We start from the raw sequence: 14,898 nt of genomic DNA on the forward strand, positions 1-14,898 counted from the left end.
ACCGCCGTTTTCATTAACAATATTATTGTCACTAATTTATACTGTTAATGATGGTTGCTTTGCTTTTTTACAAGGAAGAAAAAAGATATCGTAAACAATATTTCATACGTCTCGATCTGTCCAGTTTAACAAGTACATTACAAAAATGATATCTTTCTTTGTAATTACAGGGGCATATCCAAGCTGGCGGATTCCCAAAGGATGAAGTGTTATTATAATTAGAGGGGAATATCCAAGCTGGATTCCCGAAGGATATGACTCCCACCCCCATCTTAAGCCTATTGTATATACACTTCACTCTGCACTGCTTATAAAACCTCTGCAATAAAAGACAGCTTTTCAGCCTCAGACTCCACCTAGGCCCAAAGCTGAAATAATTATCAAATGATTTGTGATTTTCATCATCACTGCTTTCATGAATCTCATATGCTTTCTGCAGTGCACCAGCCTGTAAGATCTTCTTTCCATGGCTGCCATTTTTTCTATTTGATTGTACCTTCTGCCGGCTGCAGATAGCTTTAACTCTATATAATATCAAATTACAAAGGTATAAAAAAACTATCTGTGAAAAGAGTGTGGTCTTTATTTAAAAAGGAAAAGATAACCTAAGAAACTCACAGCTATTTCACCCTTTTGGCTATAATAAAAAAATATATATTTTTTTTTATTTTTATTCTCAGGATAACGAAGTACTGTTGGGGCCCTACAGTCAATGAAATCAAGAACAAGACACAAATTCATGTGCTTAATTAGATGCTAATTTACATGTAATTAAAACCAGAAAGTCCAACACTACCGCATATCTATGGAAGCTAGCTAGCAAGCTAGTAGATAAGGTTGTACAGATTCACTGCTACCTACCAAAAACCAGCCCCTATTCCTCGGCTTCATGTCATTTCATGCATTTTCCAAAAACATTTTACATAGAACAACCGGAGCCTAATTCTATACCTCATTGGGAAGAATTTCCTTTAAATGGGTGCTTGATCCTATCTATGCCATTATATTTTTCACCTGACTTAATTTGTGGAAAAGGTTTTGGCTATTGTCTCTATCCCAAAAGAATCTCATTCGAGCACCAGAACAACTTGTACAAGAAAGGTCCAAACCAGGAAAATAAGTGAAAATTCAACACAAAAATGAAATTTGTTTTCCTATTTTTTTCTGCATATATATCACAATAATTCATCCAACAATGAAGAAAAGAACAAGATATAAAAAGAGTAAGCATAATTGAAAAGGCAGTAAGTAGGGCATGAGAGTCGTTTTTGTGGGTCAAGGAGGGCATGCGCAGGCATTCATCATAGTGGCCAGTGGCTACCTATCCTTTGCTAGAAGCCTAAAACGTATGGAATCAGAAAACAACGCTTCAACTGCAGCAGTCACTTTTATTGCATTGGCAGCACATATATATTTGAGAAATGAAATCAAACAACTTTCAGCCATACAGTCCTATTTTCCGTTAACACTAGCAATAATTTAATAGACCCAAAAAATAAGTCATATATATATATATGGTCATTTTATTTTATTTTTTTGGCAAAATTAACATGAAAATCGATTACTAGTGACCAAAGACGGATCAAAATCCTCTATAATTTTTTAAAAAATTGTAAATTTTAAAATTACGTGAATTTAGGTCGTTCGTTGCGTTGAATAGCTTAAAAAAATGAGGCATGTTACCGAGGCAGCTAAAAAAAAAATTCCTCCTAAAAAGCTATTTCTTCACTTTTAAATAAACACTTCTTCGGTAGAAAACCAAAAGATAGCTTTTGGCTTAAAGTTTTTCTACAACATAAAGTATAAGAACCTGATGAAAATATACTTAATTCCCACAATATGCCACACTTTGAATAGGCTACATTTTTCAAGCTGCAAGGCAAAAAATAGTCCGAATTCATATAATTTAAGGAATTACAATTTATTCGAAATAGTAGGGAATCCTTATCCACATAAGACAGATGATAGAATATAGGCCTAAAAGTATATATAACATGAGTGGTACATGTGCTGTTCTTTTTTTCTTTCTCGTTTTATGGTTTTTGTTTTTTTCCCTTGTAGGAGGTACATGCACAATGTTTGAAGGACTACAGCTTTTATTACAGTTTTATTATAAGTTGATGTCACAGTTCAACTATTGATGAAACGAATATGGTTGATAAGTCAACGACCAACTAATTAAATTAACAAGTTAGTTTTTTCATAAACAACCTTTCAACTACCATGTCAATTTGTAAAGAAACTTGTTATAAAAACTGTAGTACTCCTCGAGCGACGCTTCTTCTAAAAAAAAAACAAAAAAAACAAAAAAAGACAGCATAAGACATTAAGACCTTGGAGGAAAAAACTCACGACAATAAAATCTTTTGCTGTCAATTCGCCAAAGTCTACCCCATCTCCACCCAACATAGTTACTGACATCGGGCTCCATGACAAGTACAACCATGGTTGATAACCTTAATTTATGCCATTTCAGATATGCATGAGGTGGGGTTAAACGGAATAATGGCTGTAAATTAAGCTTGTAATTTACTTAATTATGCTGTGGCTACATAATAATTAAGTCTGAATGGGATAATTAAATTTAGAAAGGGTATAAAACAATGGGTTCAAACAAATATATATGTACTAGACTTTCGTAGTCTTTACTACACTCCACTAATTATAATTAACAAAGGAAGACAATCTCATATATATACTTTCTTGGTCAATTACCTTAATGAAGTTTAATTATGACATAAAATTGTGTCGGAAGCAATCTAGCTAGGGCATCATTATTAATCCATAAATCAAAGTGCTATGTGGCTCGGCTTGAGGTATAAACCTTGCTTGGTAAAAGCCATCATCTTCTACAATTTTGTACCTTTTAGTTGTTAATTAGTGCCATTTTTGGGTCTAAATTGAGCTTTTTCAGTAGTAAATATGCCTGATTGTAGGTGAATTGTATTAACTACGTAGAACACGAGTAATGCTATATATCACATTAGTATTTTATTGCGTTAACGTGATATTAACAATTTATTATTGAATCAGGTCTTGTTAAAAGAGAAAAAAAAAATTAATAATGTCACGTCTATATATAAGTATAATAGTAGAATAGTAGTGTGTTATGTAGCATCAACATATATACTATTAAATATACTATTAAATGGCAAGATCCTATTTCCTACTTAACTTTAAAAGAAAAAAGAATTAATTAATTTCTGACCTCCTTTATTGATCTCATTTACTTTCTCCAATATATATAAATGCTAAAACTTTGAAGAGCGCATTTACTCTCGTTAAATCTGGTGGGGCAGCTTGAACACGATGCTATGAAATTCCAATTGATCGTGAAGATAACCAGTCAAGAAGAAACATCCGAAAAAATAAATAAATAAATTATTTTGATGAGTCTAAAAATAAAATTCAAGATTAATCTTTAAAACCAAAAGAAATTTGAATATCTTTGTAATTTAGTGTGAGTAGAAAATAGTACTGTTTAAAAGAAAATCATTTTGACATCAGCAATAAATTTGCCATTATAGGAGGAAAATGGCTTGTCCTTCTTAAGAGTTGTAATTAAGCTATTTTTTTTTAACAATAATTGATTTAACGATCGGTCGAGACTCACACATGCATTATGGAATAGGTTATAGCTAAGATAAAAATATAACTTATAGCATTACTCTTAACCTAAATTACAGCACCACCCTTCTCGCCCGTCATCCGGCCTATCCTATCCTCCCCCGTCACAGCAGCCCCTACCCCTTAAAAAACCCACATCTCCTTCTAAAAACTTCTCCCGCCGGAGTCGTCCACTTTTTCTTTTTCTTTTTTCTTGTGGGCGTGGTATTTGGGGGTTTTTCCGGCAATTTTAAGTGGTTTTTCAGTTCATTTGTAACTGAGTTGTGAATATATATTTTTTTTTTCCAACTAAAAAAAAAAATATAGTTTTAATTATAGTTTCAGGATATCAATCAAACAATGAAAAACAAATGGGTAAATTTTTTTCTCAAAAAAGTATTTTTCTTCGGAATCCTTTTTATATATGTTCAAAACAACTGCAAACCGTGACTTAATTATTTGAAGTAAAATTCACCAAATTAAAGTACAATCTAAATAGATGCATCGTGGTCCTGAGCATACTTTTCATGCTAACTTGGATGTGAAGTACGTACTACTGTAGAGGGACCTAACGACCTGTACTGCTTCAACCATATCCAAGTACTCCTCCTTGTTACAGATAGACATAGAGAGAGAGAGAGAGAGGGTTGATTTCATTACATTAACTTCATTAAAACAGGAAAATTTCAAGCATCATTTTGTGAATGGAGTTTAACAAAGAGAAATGGATGGATGGATCGATCTCAACCTATCATTTTGCAGCTCATACCCCACCCCTATCGATCTCAGCCTAGCTATGAACCAACGGAAACCAACCTTTTGCCAGCTATCCACAATGTGCTTCTGTTTTCATAGGACCCTTCTAGCCAAACTTGTTCCCTTTTTTCTTTTTTCTTTTTTCCAAAAAAAACAAAGTAGTATTTTTTATTGTATTTTTACAACATTAATTTCTATAAATGTCAAACTTGAACTTGTAAAAATGACAACTTTCTTCTAACTTATTTTCCATGGGGGCTTAATTTGTATATATATATAGTTTTGTATTTCAGAAACCCATTTGGCTTATACGAAATAAAGCAAACTACTTTTAACAGTTCAGATTTAATTTCGTAAACAAGAACAGCTGAAGAAAGAGATGAAAACTTCTCAAAACGAATAACCACAGTACCTTCTTTTTCTTTTTCTTTTCATCCAAATATTTCCTATATATTTATTTCATATATATAATATAATTAGATTGCTGCAGGTTTCACAGTTGAATATAGTTTAAACATGATTAGCAGAGGAGTTAACAGTTAAGAACTATTTCTTTGACTAAAAAAATAGTTAAAACAGAAGTGGCATGGCATGGGAGGAAAGTTGCACATCCTCGTAATTGAGATTTTGACGAAATATAAAACAAATACTCAAGTCAAAAGATATACAGTAAACATCAAAACTAGTGTCTGCTGGGGTAGTTCCCTACTTTGTATTAACATAATTAGTTTTTAAACTATATTTATTAATAATTAACAAGAAAAATCAACACTCATCTGCAAAATATAAATTCTCACTAAATTAACACATTAAAGCAATTGTTATTAACAATAATAATTATTATTATCAAACACAAAATAGGATTTGAAAGAAGTTGCACCAAGTGTAACATAAACGTCAAACCTTCAACCTTGGTTGTGATTTTTTCAATCACCCAAAAGTGTTGCCGTTGTTGGTTTGGCCGAGCAAGCTGCTAATGGAGCGCGCTTTCACCATCCCAAGCTTCATTCTTTTCTTTGTGACCATCAATGGCTTCTTCTCATCTTCATCTTCACCATGATCATTATTATCCAACACAGAATGATCATGATCCTTTGGTTTGTTTTCCTGCAGAAGAGACGATGAAGGTGTAGGTGGTGGCTGATCATGATCATGATCATGATCAGGATCAAACGGCTCATGATCGTCCATCTTTGGTGCAGTGCCAGCCAATGATCGGCTACGAACGCTTGTCATGCTCCGAAGCCTCCCCTTTCCCAAGTGATGCTCGCAGAGAGAATAGCCCACAAGGGTCTGCTGGCAGCACCTCCAGCCTCTCCCATTAACACGACTGCACCTGGATCCCTCCATAAGTGCACCACCTCGAGCCCTCTTTTTTGTCGTACTGATCTCCACACCCTCCTTTGCTTCCTTCTCCTCTTGGTTATCGTTTTGTTGGGCACATTTTTTGTTCATTTTGGTCTTCATCTTAGTCTTCATCTTCTTATCTTTCTCCATTAATTCATCTTCGTTTGTTCTCCTCTCAAATGTGCTTCTCCTCTTCTTTGGTGGGAATGCTTTCTCCCCATCACACCATCTCACAGATGCTACATTATTATTATTATTACTATTATTATTGCATCCACACAACACAGCAACACCACATTGAATGTGTATATATATATATATAATGGTAGAGAATCCATGGCTAAATTTGTTGAGAAAATTAATTACCTTGATGGTTGTGGGTGTGGGTGTGGGTGTGGGTGTGGGTAGCAGTTGATTCCGGAAGAACCCAAGTAATCGTTTCTGCGCCTTGAATGGATCCCTTCCTAAAAGATACACAACCACATACATAAAATTTAGAACCTAATTGGAAGAACCAAACAAAACCCAAAAGAAGAGGTGCAATATAAGAGCAAAATGTATTGTAGATGGGACCAGCAAACACATGCTAACGTGCACCGCATGGGCATATTAGTTAGCCAAGATAGAGATAAAAAAGAGTAGCTAGATTAGATTAGATGGGAAGGTATGGTGGCTACCCAAAGATTCATATAAAAACACCTTAAACAGTATTTCCACTTACAGTATTTTTTTCTTTTTTTTTTTTTTTAATTTTTCTTGTGGGTAAAATCAAGTTATGGGTCTCCGTCTTTTCACCTTTTTTACTACAAGATTTCATGAAAGAAGAGAAGAACATGGGTTGGCTTTATTAGCCTTTCTTTCTTACCTGGAATCATTACTCTTCTCTCCCTCGCCCCCTCTCTCATCTTCCCCTTGCAACAATACCTGCAAAAAATCACAACCACCACTCAAATATATATATATATATATATATATAAACAAAATTTGGCATCAGGAAAATTCCTGTTTAGGGCACATTGAACCAAATTGCACCCAAACAAACCAAACATAAAACTAGAAACAGTAAAAAAAAAAAATTTTAAATTTTTTTTTTAAAAAAAAAAATTAATGATAAGAGGTTGTTTCACTTACCAAACAATCTTTTCTCAACTTCTTCTCTTCGTTGTGTGGCCCACCAGCGTCATCAGAGCAATCAAAGCCTCTGCCTCCTCCGATCGTTTGATTGGAGTGATCAGATGGCTGATTATCGAAGTAGGCATGGCTATGGGATGACGGGGTGAGATTTGCAAGTGGGTGTGCGGGGTTTGGGTCGTGGAGTTGGAGTTGCACCACCGGAGACCGGTTGAGGAGGGGATCTGAGAGAGGAACCGGAGAGAGAGATGAGAGAGGGAAGGGCACCTGTCTCTTCCGGATCCTCATCGCTGCAACAACAGATAAGATTTTGATCTCTCTCTATCAAAGATTTCTTTTGGCTGGCTTAAAAGCAAGACCACTCACGCACTCAGACCCAGAAGTGATCTTTCAGGTCAGATTTCACAGAGAGAAGGAGAGAGAGAGAGAGAGAGAGAAAGAGTGCAAGACCATACACTTCTTCTACTACCACCTCCCAAGACCAAGAAAAAAAAAAAAAAAATTATGCTTTTTAATATCTTGGGTTCCCTTTCTCTCTCTAACTTTTATTTGTTGCACCAATTGCACCACAGAAAGAAGGGGGAGGCGTTTCTAAAGGGAGGGGAGAGTCGGCACGTGCGGAGAGACGGCACGTGTGGAGAGGGACTGGCGGTGACCGGTTGAGAAGGTAGCCGGTGGGGAGGGAGAGAGGGGGGCGAGGGAATCGGGACGAAGAAGGGGACAGGGTACGGACGAGGATGCCAGGGTGGAAGGTAGGAAGAGGAATACAAAATGATGGGAGGTTGGGTGGTTTTATCGTTTATACTTTTAAGAAGAGGGGGGGAAGCCTGGGTCCCACTCCCACACTCTCTCTCTCTCTCTCTCTTAACAACAACAACAACCAACGACCGAGATGCTCTCCGACTGTTCGTGCGTGTTAGCTCTCGCCTCAGATTTGTGAGAGATTCCATAATTAATTTCACATTTATATTTTCCACTCATTTTTATTTATTATATTATAATTTGAACCAATTTCGATTGAATTAATGTTTGTAATAGAGGAATTCAAGAAGAAAAGAAAAAAGAAAAAAGATAGTTAGTGTAAAATCATGAAGAATAAATCATTGTAACAAATACATTAATTAGCAAAAGTTTAGTAATGATTCATGACTAGTACCCTTCTTATGTAGTCTCCAAGAGGTAGCTCAATTGGTTAGGACCGCGTTTAATGAAGCGGAAATTATTAGTTCGAGTTCCTCTCCTCCGTCTTATGTGGACATGTTAAAAAAATAAAAAATAAAAGTACCATTCTTCTGTAAATTGATTAGCATAATCAATTTTTCATTTCATTTGAAATTGTTTAGTGTTTTTTAAGAGTAATGTTATTTTCAAGTTATGATATATTCATATAAAGGAATGTTATTTAATATACCACAGTTATACAACTTAACAACATGGTTAATGATATTGTGAGGGCTTCTTTTAAAACAAACAAACAAAAAAAAAAGAAAAAAGAAAAAGAAAATTACCGTTTCTAAGTAAGTGAAAAGTGCACAAGAGAGAGGTGTTTGTATAATACTTGAGTGAATATTACCTTGTTTGAATCAAACGTTATGACCTACTACTGATGCAACAAGCCCTTTTGTAATTCAAACCCTATTCAGATCACAATTATCCATTGGGTTCATCCTTATGCTTCTGTTTTTTTTTTTTTTTTTGGCTTGGATTCATTGATTTGAATTTACGTGCATCTTTGAGTTTAGAGTAATGCTAAGGGTCTGTTTGGGAGTACATTTTTAAAGACATAATCTGTTTTTTTAAACCAAGTCATAATTTTAGAGTGTTTGGGATTGCCATTTTAAAAACTCAAATTTTAAAATTGTGCAAAAATATGCGATTTCTATAAGCTGACCAGAGGGTACTTATTTAAAAAAGTGAGAATTTAAACCAAAATCACAATTTCCCTTAAAAAAATATTTGGGGCAATATTTTACCTTTTTGGTCATGAAACAGCAATTATATACTAATGTTATCCGAACACTCAATCGATAAAAAAGTACTTCTTAACATGTTTTACTAAACGCATGTGTGATTTTAAAAAGTAACGATCTAAAAAATGCAATTTTTAAAAACGCAATTTTTAAATCGCACTTATTGAAATCGCACTACAAAACAGGCAATAGACTGTTATATAATGGTCATACAACTTAATAATATGGCAGTAAAAAGTAGTTTTTGAATTAACACTTGTAAAAAAAAAATAATGATAAGGCCTAATTTTCAATGCAACAATATCAAGTTATATGACAGTTATATAGCATCTACTAAATGACATTACTCTTGAATTTATCTTTGTGCGTTGACAAAAATAAAAGAGTAATGCTATTTAATAGACTGTACGTTAGAATATTTCCAGCAGCTTAGCTAAAAGGCTATGTTTAGATATTATTGCTCTCTTTTTTTAGCTCCAACAAAATAACTTGTCATTAGCTAGAATAGCTACATTTCTACAGTGAATAGCAATTTGGAGCTATTCACTGTAGCACATTGGATGAATAAAATATTGTTTATTTTTCTTTCGCTTATTGTTTCTTTATTTCACCTCTTTTCACCCATCTTTTATTTCTTCTGAACACCTCTTCACATCTGCTACATCTCTCTCTCAAACACAAAATTTATCTCTATCGCTCACAAAATTTCTTCACACAATTGGATTAAAAAATTGAATGCAGAAAAAATGTATTTCATGGAAACAAATCAATTGTAGTTGCATGAAAAAATTTAATGCAAAATATATATATATATATATATATATATATATATATATATATATATATGCATGGAAACACACGAATGGAAACAAATCAATTGTAGTTGGATGTAAAAATTTATTTATGCTATTAATTTTAAGAATTAATATCTGCATGTGAGATGAATGTTCCTCATATGTGTTTATTTTTGTTTTTATGAATGATTTCTATATATGTGTTTGTTTTCCCTTTAATTAAGTGTTGGGAATAATATAATAAAAAAAAGAATGAGAAATAATATTTTAAAGCAAATAGAGAATTTATTGGAGTGTGTAGTGAAAAAACAATAGTTAAAGTAAAGAATTGTACTTTCTCACTAGATAAAATATCTAATGCTGCTGGAGATATTCTTATACCATTGTTATACATCTTGATGATGTACCAATGAAAATCAACTATTAGATTAACAATTGACAGTCCTATTGTAATCTCCTAAAACATTGCTCAACATAAAATGAAATAGAAAACAGTAATTTCCTTCCAAATTATCTAAGAGAGCAAGACTTCCGCAAGGCACAAAGAAAGAAAGAGGTATTCAAAGTCCAGAATAGCTAAAAGCCCAGTAGCCCAGAAGAGGATTAGTATTCAAAGTCCAGGCCCAGATAAAAGTCCCTCTACTTACTGTATACGAAGATTTAGATGAGCCCAATTCTTTGTTGTCTTGAATGAGTTGACCAAACTATATCTTCAGCCAATGAGCAGACCGATGAGCTTAACATGTAATCGAAATTTACATGTACAAGAAAAAGGAAAATGAAAGAAAGAGATTCAAATTAGTGAAATTTGTTTCATGAGATGTGATTCTTAGTCGATTGAGCTACGTACGACTCATGACTTCTTATATATATATATATAAGCTTTAAATTATATTAAATCGCGTGCAAGAGTTCTTACAAACAGAGCAAAAAGTTCTGAAGTAAATCATAGCCGAGGCTAAAGTTATAGATAACAAAGATACCAACATACCAATTAAGGCCAATCCATGACAACCCCATCTGTTAACCCATGACTATTCAACAGATTTAACATTAGATCTGCACCAAACAAACACAATCCAATGCATATGTAATGTTTATTCCTCGGCCCTGAGAACAAAGAACCCGTTTATTTTTTTTAGTAATTAAATATTTAATATTTAATTACGAATTCAACATTATTGACGTGCCACATGTGGCACGCCTGCCCTTTTCTGACGTGCTACATGTGGCATGTCCGCCCTTTCCTGACGTGCTACATGTGACACGTCAGAAACTTATTGACGCGTCATATGTGGCATGTCAACAAGTTCTGACGTGCTACATGTGACACGTCAATAAATTATTGACGTGTCACATGTGGCACGTCAATAAATTATTGACGTGTCACATGTAGCACGTCAATAATTTCTGACATGCCATATGAGGCACGTCAATAATTTCTGACGTGCCTCATGTAGACACGTCAAAAATTTTCCTCGGAAATGCATGCCTGCAGCCCTTTTCTTCCTTCTCCTTTTTTTTCTTCCTTCCCCCTCCTCTTTTCTCCTCCCGTGCACAGAACCTTCTTCCCTCGCATTTTTTTCTCCAGCCACCAGCGACCTTTCTCTGACCCGTTCACTCTGTCACAACTTCCTCTCTCTCTCACAGGTCTTTCTCTCACAGCTCTCCTTCCGCTAGCGACTTCTCCTTTTTTTCTTCTCCCTCCGGCGTCACGCTCTCCTCAACCGGCGGTAGTCCGGCCTCTCTCCGTCCAACTATATATATATATAATGTTAGGTTGTAGCTCAATAATATTCTATATGATGGATGCAAAAGTTAGCACTTTTTCTTTCCAATATAAGGAAGGTAGAATGGTGGCAGGGTGGATATACTCACACCCACGCAGGGCGGGCGGCCCTGCTTAAATTTTTTTCATTTATTTTTATGTCTAAATATAGCTTAGCCATGGCCCAGCGGCCCCAGCCCCTCCATTTTAAAATCATTTCTTATTTTCCCAACACACCTACTCCACTTATTCCCCACTACCCTTATTTCTTTATTTTTTTTTAAAAAAAATTTACCCACCTTGACTCCTCCCTTAATTTACATTAGTTAATTCTCTAGGGCTCTTCTTCCTTTTTGCTCTTCCTCTCCTCCTCAGCTCCCCCCCGATACAGGATGCTTAGAATCCAATCTCTACCGTTCACAATAAAGATTCAAGTATCCTGAACATCCTTGAAAATTTTCAGCTCAATCGGACCAAAAACACTCGTCGATTCAAGCTGGTGATTAAGGCTAAACTGAATTTCCAGATTGTTAGAATGCTAACGGATGTCAACACCTGATTGGAGCCACCCCCAATTTTTTTCCTTTTCTTTTTTCTTTTTTTGTTTTTTTTTTTTAAAAAAAAAAAATTAAATAGGTGCCACATGTCAACATCTGATAGGTCCACGTGTCAGTCCTAACGGTCAACTAACGAATAGACTAACTTGGTCCTTTATCAAAATTTCAGGGAGGTAAAAATAAAGTTTCCAAACCCCATGGGGGTATTAAGTATTTAACCCTTATTCTTAATTCTTGATTATAGTTGGGTTTTCTTGTGTTGATTTTAGTAGCCTTGTATTCTTGTTGGTATTTGATTATAGGTTGTTAGAATGCTTTGATAGCATGTTGGAATAATGGAGAGATATAGAAGAGCGGAAGAATAATAGGAAGAGCGAAAACACACAATAGACTACATTGTATTGATATTCTGTTATGATAATAAATACAGAGGCCTCTATTTATAGAGAGACAAATAACCTAATAGACAAGAGAAAAGTAAACCTAGTAGACTAATAATACATAAGGAAGTAAATAACAAGTAAATAACTCTAACATAATATTCTTAACATTCCTCCTCAAACTCAATGTATAAACTTTGAGTTTGGGTAAAAGAAAAGGAAAAGAAAAATGAATTCGCCGAAAAAGCTGCTTGTGCCAAAAAAGTTGCCGGAGTAACGCCATAAAGTTGCTAGAGACCGGTGGATTATGCCTGAATTGAGCTATGCATTTAAGTTGGAGCTTGGTTCACTTAGTGGTAATTTGACTTGAAAATCATATACTAGTAATGAAATAGCTGGCCTCGTCTGGTCGAGCGGAGAGAAAGCTGTCTCGCCTGGTCGGCTAAGCTAAGTAGGGCCGTCTTAATTGGTCGGTTAAGCTAAGTAGGGAGAAAAAGGCCAGTTGAAGAGGCTAATCATAACTGAAACCCTTGGACGGTTGAAATGTCTGACCAAAAAAAAAATTCTCACTAGTAATGGATCAATGGCCTAAGAGAGGCTGCAGTGATCAGTGATGGCGACATTTGACAAGGCATAAGTGGGCCAGTTGAAAGGGACTTCTTTGGCCCAAAAACCCATGGACTTGAAGAAAGATTGGCCTGACCCGAGAGTGCCTACCGCAAGAAAAATGAACTAGATTGAACTGTGCCAAACAAAAAGGCTGTGGAACAGAATTGAACAATGCAAGAACCTATTTAAACCGCATAAACAAATGCCTAAATTTGGAGAAGAATCTTGTTTTCTGCCATATAGAGATGTCAAAAGCAAAAATAGACCATAAATTTGAAATAAGGACGAAAAATTAAGTGGAAAACACCTGGTCAACTTTTTTAGTGGTCAAAGTCAAAGTCAATAGTCAATGAAGGAAAAGTCAACTCTAGCAAGGTGCTGATGTGGCAGAGTCGCTGACGTGGCCGATGTGCTGGTGTGGCAGTGAAGTTGATGTGGCAGATGTGTTAACATTACAGTGTTGATGGCGTGGCATGGTTGATGACGTGACAGAGGTGATGACGTGGCACTAGGGCTGACGTGGCGCACCAAGAGGTTGACATGTGGCTACCAGGAGAGGAAGAGATGTGTTGGCGAGTGTAGTGCACCCGCCAGGCTCTACGGCTTTATGAGGCGCGTGCATCTCATGCGCCATAAAGGAGATTGGCACGTTGGGGGAGTGTGGGCGCGTGAATCACACACACAGAAGCTTCTACTGGCGCGTGGAGGTGCATGCGGAGTTCTATGGTGGCATGCTTGGCGGGGATCTGACCGTCGAAGCTGGATCTATAAGGTGGACCGGCAACCTTCCTAATCGGGAAGACGTGGCGGTGCATGGAGTCGTGTGGAGTGACTTGCAACGGTGCGTGTGGGTGCGTGGATGGTTCGATGAGGCTATGCTCGATGCCTCTAGACTCATCTGGCCCTGATCTATCGATTGGCACTATTACCGAGGTGATCAGCGCTGTATGGCAGCACGTGACAGGAACAAAAAGATTTTTAGTCGAGTCTTGCCAGCGCATGAACTGCTCTTAGGACGCGCGTGGAGGCGCTTTTACTGACGGACAGAACCTTCTGGTGGCGTCTGTGAGCACCACCATGGAAGCCTGGACGCTTCAGATCTCTTTGGATTTGTACTTGGCGGCATCTGAATTGTCGTCAGCGACAGAAGCGTGTAGCTCTTGCAAGGGAAGGGCAGCGACGGCGCAGGCTAGAAACTAGCGGAGTCGCATGGTGGCGCGTCTGAGGGCCGATGGCAATTCCGGATCTATAGGTTGTCACGATTTTGAGAATATGGGCAGCAAAAATTCTGACGGCGCTTGATGTAAGGCGATAATACTAAAATTCGACAAAAGGAAAATACTATAAAAGACGATTATTAAAGGCCACAGAAAAGTGGCTCTGATTGTAGCGCCCCAGATTTTAAAAGTCTTATTTTAGATATATTTATTTGATGATGATTAGGTAATGACATTTATTCTTGAGGAATTTATTAGATTATATGATATTGATTTGAGATTATATCTGATTATTTTATTAGGTGATTTAAGAGATATGATAATTGATGACCGATTAATAGAATTTGGAGTATGATTATAATATTTGGTGACTGATTAAATAAGGACATTAGACAGATTATGATGGGTCAGATTTCGGAAAATCTGTACCCAAATTAGTCCACTTTTCTTCTTTGTTCATTTTTGACATTACCAACACTCTTTTCCTTTATTTTTCTCTCTCTTCTCTTCAACCACGCATATTCTTTCTTCTTTACCATTTAAGTTATATTATCTTTCTTTTCTTTATTTCCACCAACCCACTCTTGCCAACAACACACCTACCTTTCCTTTATTTAATTTTCCTTTCTTCTTCCTTCATTCCATCTTACTTTATTTTGCCTATTTAATTTCTCTCCCCTGCTCAACGTATTGCATAATCATAGAGTATAAGTAAGAAAGAAAGAGAGCTGGAGAGAGAGAATTTTCAGAGATGAGAGAAACC

At 36.0% G+C, this 14,898-nt stretch overlaps 1 protein-coding gene across 1 annotated transcript; it reads right to left on the reverse strand.

The window, feature by feature from the left end:
• Window positions 1–5,139: 5,139 nt before the first annotated feature.
• Window positions 5,140–7,401, reverse strand: LOC132192295 (WRC protein). Its single transcript, XM_059607582.2, has 4 exons — window positions 6,841–7,401; window positions 6,575–6,633; window positions 6,076–6,173; window positions 5,140–5,948 (listed from the first exon to the last, which is right to left on the reverse strand). The coding sequence occupies exons 1-4, from the start codon at window positions 7,126–7,128 to the stop codon at window positions 5,293–5,295; spliced, it is 1,101 nt and encodes a 366-aa protein (XP_059463565.2). The 5' UTR covers window positions 7,129–7,401; the 3' UTR covers window positions 5,140–5,292.
• Window positions 7,402–14,898: the final 7,497 nt, after the last annotated feature.

Source organism: Corylus avellana, chromosome 10 (assembly GCF_965113065.1).
Source record: "Corylus avellana chromosome 10, dhCorAvel1.hap1.2, whole genome shotgun sequence".
Lineage (NCBI taxonomy): Eukaryota > Viridiplantae > Streptophyta > Magnoliopsida > Fagales > Betulaceae > Corylus > Corylus avellana.

Coding starts and splice junctions, on each gene's coding strand:
- LOC132192295 (XM_059607582.2), bottom strand. CDS start 7,128: ATGAGGATCCGGAAGAGACAGGTGCCCTTCCCTCTCTCATCTCTCTCT. Junction 6,174..6,574: donor GAGAAGAGTAATGATTCCAG/GTAAGAAAGAAA, acceptor TGTATCTTTTAG/GAAGGGATCCATTCAAGGCG. Junction 5,949..6,075: donor CCACACCCACAACCATCAAG/GTAATTAATTTT, acceptor ATAATAATGTAG/CATCTGTGAGATGGTGTGAT.